The sequence below is a fragment of the Nyctibius grandis genome, chromosome 3, assembly GCF_013368605.1.
Source record: "Nyctibius grandis isolate bNycGra1 chromosome 3, bNycGra1.pri, whole genome shotgun sequence".
Classification (NCBI taxonomy): domain Eukaryota; kingdom Metazoa; phylum Chordata; class Aves; order Nyctibiiformes; family Nyctibiidae; genus Nyctibius; species Nyctibius grandis.
The window spans coordinates 81581957-81586112 of record NC_090660.1 but is presented as its reverse complement, the minus strand read 5'-3'; the positions used below and the strand labels follow the sequence as shown (position 1 = coordinate 81586112).

The 4156-nt window shown below is 41.2% G+C and overlaps 1 protein-coding gene across 1 annotated transcript; it reads left to right on the top strand.

Moving 5' to 3' along the window:
• The first annotated feature begins 435 nt into the window (after positions 1-435).
• Positions 436-3847, top strand: LOC137660845 (fatty acid-binding protein, adipocyte). Its single transcript, XM_068395970.1, has 4 exons — positions 436-575; positions 1803-1975; positions 2156-2257; positions 3608-3847. The coding sequence occupies exons 1-4, from the start codon at positions 503-505 to the stop codon at positions 3656-3658; spliced, it is 399 nt and encodes a 132-aa protein (XP_068252071.1). The 5' UTR covers positions 436-502; the 3' UTR covers positions 3659-3847.
• The last annotated feature ends 309 nt before the right edge of the window (positions 3848-4156 follow it).

Genomic DNA, 4156 nt, shown 5'->3' with positions numbered 1-4156 from the left:
GCCTCTCTGGAGAAAATCTCTGACTGCAGGGGTGCAGAAAGCAAACTAAATTATCCAAACAAGCCTTTCAGATCTTACAATCTAGGAATTTAGCTGTCTCCGTTTGATATGGCAGACTGAAATGAAAGAAAAGAGTATGGGAAAGAGCATAACCCTCTGTGCATTGAGCCTACCTTTTTCTTCTGAAAGACAATATGATTTAATTATTTGCCTTTAAGGTGGAGTGTTCTTGAATGACAAAAATAATTAAATAAAAACAAGACAGTGCTCTTTGTGCTAGTAAGGGCATATGAATAATAACACTATGACCTACTGGCAAAGGAGGGGTAGGGGAGGAAGGAAAACACTGGGCACTGGGACTCCCTCTTCATTGGTCATCCTAGAGCATCATGTGGCCAAGGCTCCTTTTTAAAGATAACTCCTCATCTCCTGGAGCTCATACTATCCTCCTGTCCTGCATTTCTGCTTGATCCTGTGGAAGACTTCTCTCTACCCTGACAAAATGTGTGACCAGTTTGTGGGCACCTGGAAGCTCCTTTCTAGTGAAAACTTTGAAGACTATATGAAAGAGCTGGGTGAGAATTGTTATTTGGAGTTGTTGTCTCTGGGACAGGGAAGGAATGCTGATTTTGAAGTTTATTCCTTACTTGCTTTTTCTGGCTACACTGTTTACCAAGGGAGTTTTAGTCCGACTATTTTGATCAGATGCTCTTAAACTGGAGAACTTGGCTGTTTGACTTAGTGGTGTCAAATTCCTATAACATAGAAAAACCTTGATTGGGAGGAATAGTTTCAGGTAAGCCAAGTCTATGAATGCCTACTTAATAGTGTGGAAGTAAAACACGTCACTGCAATATTTTGTGTGGATTACCTTTTGTCCTTGGACATGCAGAGTGGTGTAATGCTAGAATGCAGCAAGCTTCTCTATTCTAAAAGCAACACACCTAAACTTCTTTATATTGCTACTGGACTAGGAGACTGATTAATTGTCATGGCTATTATAGTGAATGACACTCTGTAGCTGCCTCCAGTGAATATTAAGAAAATTACAGGGATGCATGCAGATACTTGCAAAAGTTTTGAGGGATAACACGCTTCTCTAAAGGTGTAGACTTCTTGCTTAGAATTAAAATTGGGCTTTAAAAGGTTTCCACATTCTTTTAGTGTGGGGGAAGTATGGGGTAACTTGCACTGGTTGGATCAGTACCTGATAAAAAGCTAGGGGTTTATTAGGAGAGTAGGGGTAAAATACTCACTGACACTTGTGCAGCATTCAGACAGCTCTCAGTGAGACTCTTGCGCTCTTAATCTTTACCCTAGATTTTATTCAGGACATAAGCATTGCCAGCTATTTCTTAATCATTTCCTTTTATTCAGCCTAGCCACTGATAAATATAAAAAGTGCTTTCTTTTATTTTTCTTGTTTGTTTGGTTTTGTGGCTTAGAAACTGTCATATATTTCTGCTTGTTTACTTTTAGATACAGTTAGCATATAAGTTAGTGTACAAACCACTGCAGTTATTTTGAACAAGTGTATGTGAAAATATCTGGCATCAAAATCTTGCTTTTACTATTCTGACAATGACAGAGCAGAGAATTTCCTTATGTCATCCCCCCTGGCTTGGTCTGTAACCATACCAAGCTAGTGAGATGTTACAAAGGAACCTCTGCAACGTAGAATTAATAAAAAATTCAGAAAGTAATAGAAAAATCAGCAATGAAGTCTTTTTTTTTCCCCCAACAAATAAGAGAAAAACATGGAATAAACATAAAAATTTCATAGTGCCCTGTCTCATTTACAGGTGTGGGGTTTGCTACCAGGAAAATGGCTGGTGTGGCCAAGCCCAATGTGACTATCAGCATCAATGGTGATGTGATAACCATCAAAACAGAAAGTACCTTCAAAAATACAGAGATTTCTTTCAAGCTGGGTGAAGAGTTTGACGAGACCACAGCAGATGACAGAAAGACAAAGGTGAGTCCAAAATTGGCACTTTCCAAATACGTCTCTCAAAAGGGATGTGAGAGCAGGAGGACAGAGTTGTGATCCAGTGTAGAAATGCTGCCTTCAAAGGTAAGAGTGCTATGCATGCTTTGTGCTTCAGTGCTGTTTGGACACAGAGACAGTCACACTTTGCTTTTTTATCTTTGGCAGAATGTCATAACCTTAGACAACGGCATACTGAAGCAGGTGCAGAAGTGGGATGGAAAAGAGACTATCATAAAGAGGAAAGTGGTGGATGGGAACCTGGTGGTGGTGAGTTCATTTTTGTTGCTTAATCACTGAATTCATTGTGCAGAACTCATGTTTGGCAGATGTGTTACATTGGATTCAAACAGAGGGAGTGAAAGCATCTGAAAGGGCTCTGTGCACTTGTCGAGAAGTCTCTCTGAACGAGTCTGGAGTATGTATTAAAACTGAAATTGTATTAATCTTATGGAATGATATGGTGGTGCCTGCTCTCCATTCAGAGCAAGACATGGTTAGGAAAGAGTAGTGAGAAAAAACAACATCCCCATGAGGGAAATTTTTATGTATCAGAACCATTAAGTCCTGGACAATACAGAGGAAGCATTAGCAAAGTCCATGTTGAGTGTGCCCACTCTATGCTGACGCAAAATACTCCTTCTGTTCATCTCCACTGAAGACTCAACAGCAATCTGTGGGAACCATATTATGGATCACCAACAACTGTCAATAATATGATGTTATAGCAAAAAAAAAGAAACCTGCATCTGAGCTCTGTTGATTGATATTGTCTGGTCAGAGAGTATTGTGCTTGACTTGATGCCAGTGAGGCCCATCTGCAGTTCGAGGTTTCCCAGCACTGCTCTCCAGTTTTTGGAAAAGACACTTTGAAGAACCTGGGAGGGGACTAAAATCGTGTCCATAAAAGGCAGCTGAGATTCCTACGTGCTACAAAACGGTATGCATACATGAAATTCCTGAAGAGTTCTGTCCTCCCCTAGCGAAAAAATTGTGTCCACAAAGTTAATATTTAAATTTCTTTGGATAGAGACCAGAGGAGAACAAATAGAAATAGGTTTTAATAACAACTTCATTAGGAAAGATTGAAGAAAACAGAGTTTGATCTAACGTAAAAATAGATGAGGACAGAGCCCAACATGCAGAGGATGGTGCTGGCAGCTGCGAGTCTGAAAGCTGTGAAGGACTCGTGTCGTGGACATGTGTGTGAAGAAGACATGCCACAGCTACAAAAAGTGAAAGGAAAAAAGGCTAATACCCAGCCCCAGACTCCAATCACCCCCAATGGAAGTCCTACGAGCCTTCTTCAGAGACTTTTAAGAGGAGATTAGAAATCTCCTGGGGGTGGCTGGAATAGTCCTTTGATGTTATTTCAGCCCTGTCCTTCTATGAAATATTTCAGATTTCTGCTCCTGAAGGAGCAGAGTTTCTGCTCTGCTCCTCTGAACTCTGAACTGAACTCTTAAGCTCGAGTTTCACTGTTTTGACAATTGGTTTTAAGGGAGGGGAAATGCAAATTCTTTCTTATACTGACTCCCAATGGATAAGTAATTCTCTGCTTTCTGACTAACAAATATTTAGTGAGAGTTAAAAGCTAATTAAATTTGCCTTTCTTTCCAGGAATGCACCATGAATAATGTTACCAGCAAAAGAGTTTATGAAAAAGCATGAAGAAGCTGTCTTCGCATAGGACTAATGCTTAAAGCTGGAGAAAAAAGACTTAACTTAACTGACGGAGAAAAACTCCACAAATCAATTTTAAAGAGAACTGTGCTTTTTACAGATATATCCCAAAACAGTTACACACAGCTAGTCTTATTTGTTGTGGCTATTCAATAAAATGTTCCGCTTTCTACAACCCGTGCTGGTGCTGGAGTTTGTCAGAAAGGGGTTTGGGGGGATGCAACATGGGGACGGGCGCTGTGCGGGAAAGCATCACGTGAGAGCTAGTACCACACTCGGTAACTGCGACCCATCTCACTGCAGAAAGAGGGTCGGAGACTCTCCAGTGAGTGGCATTTGTGTGACAGTGATAGATGTAGACCTGGACACAAAACGTCCTCCAGTGAGCGCTGCGTGCAGGCTACCCACTGCAAGGAGTCTGTGTGCAGCAGGGGGGATAACGGGGCTCGTTCTCTTGGCTTCAAGCAAGGGGTGCTGTCCCTGGGG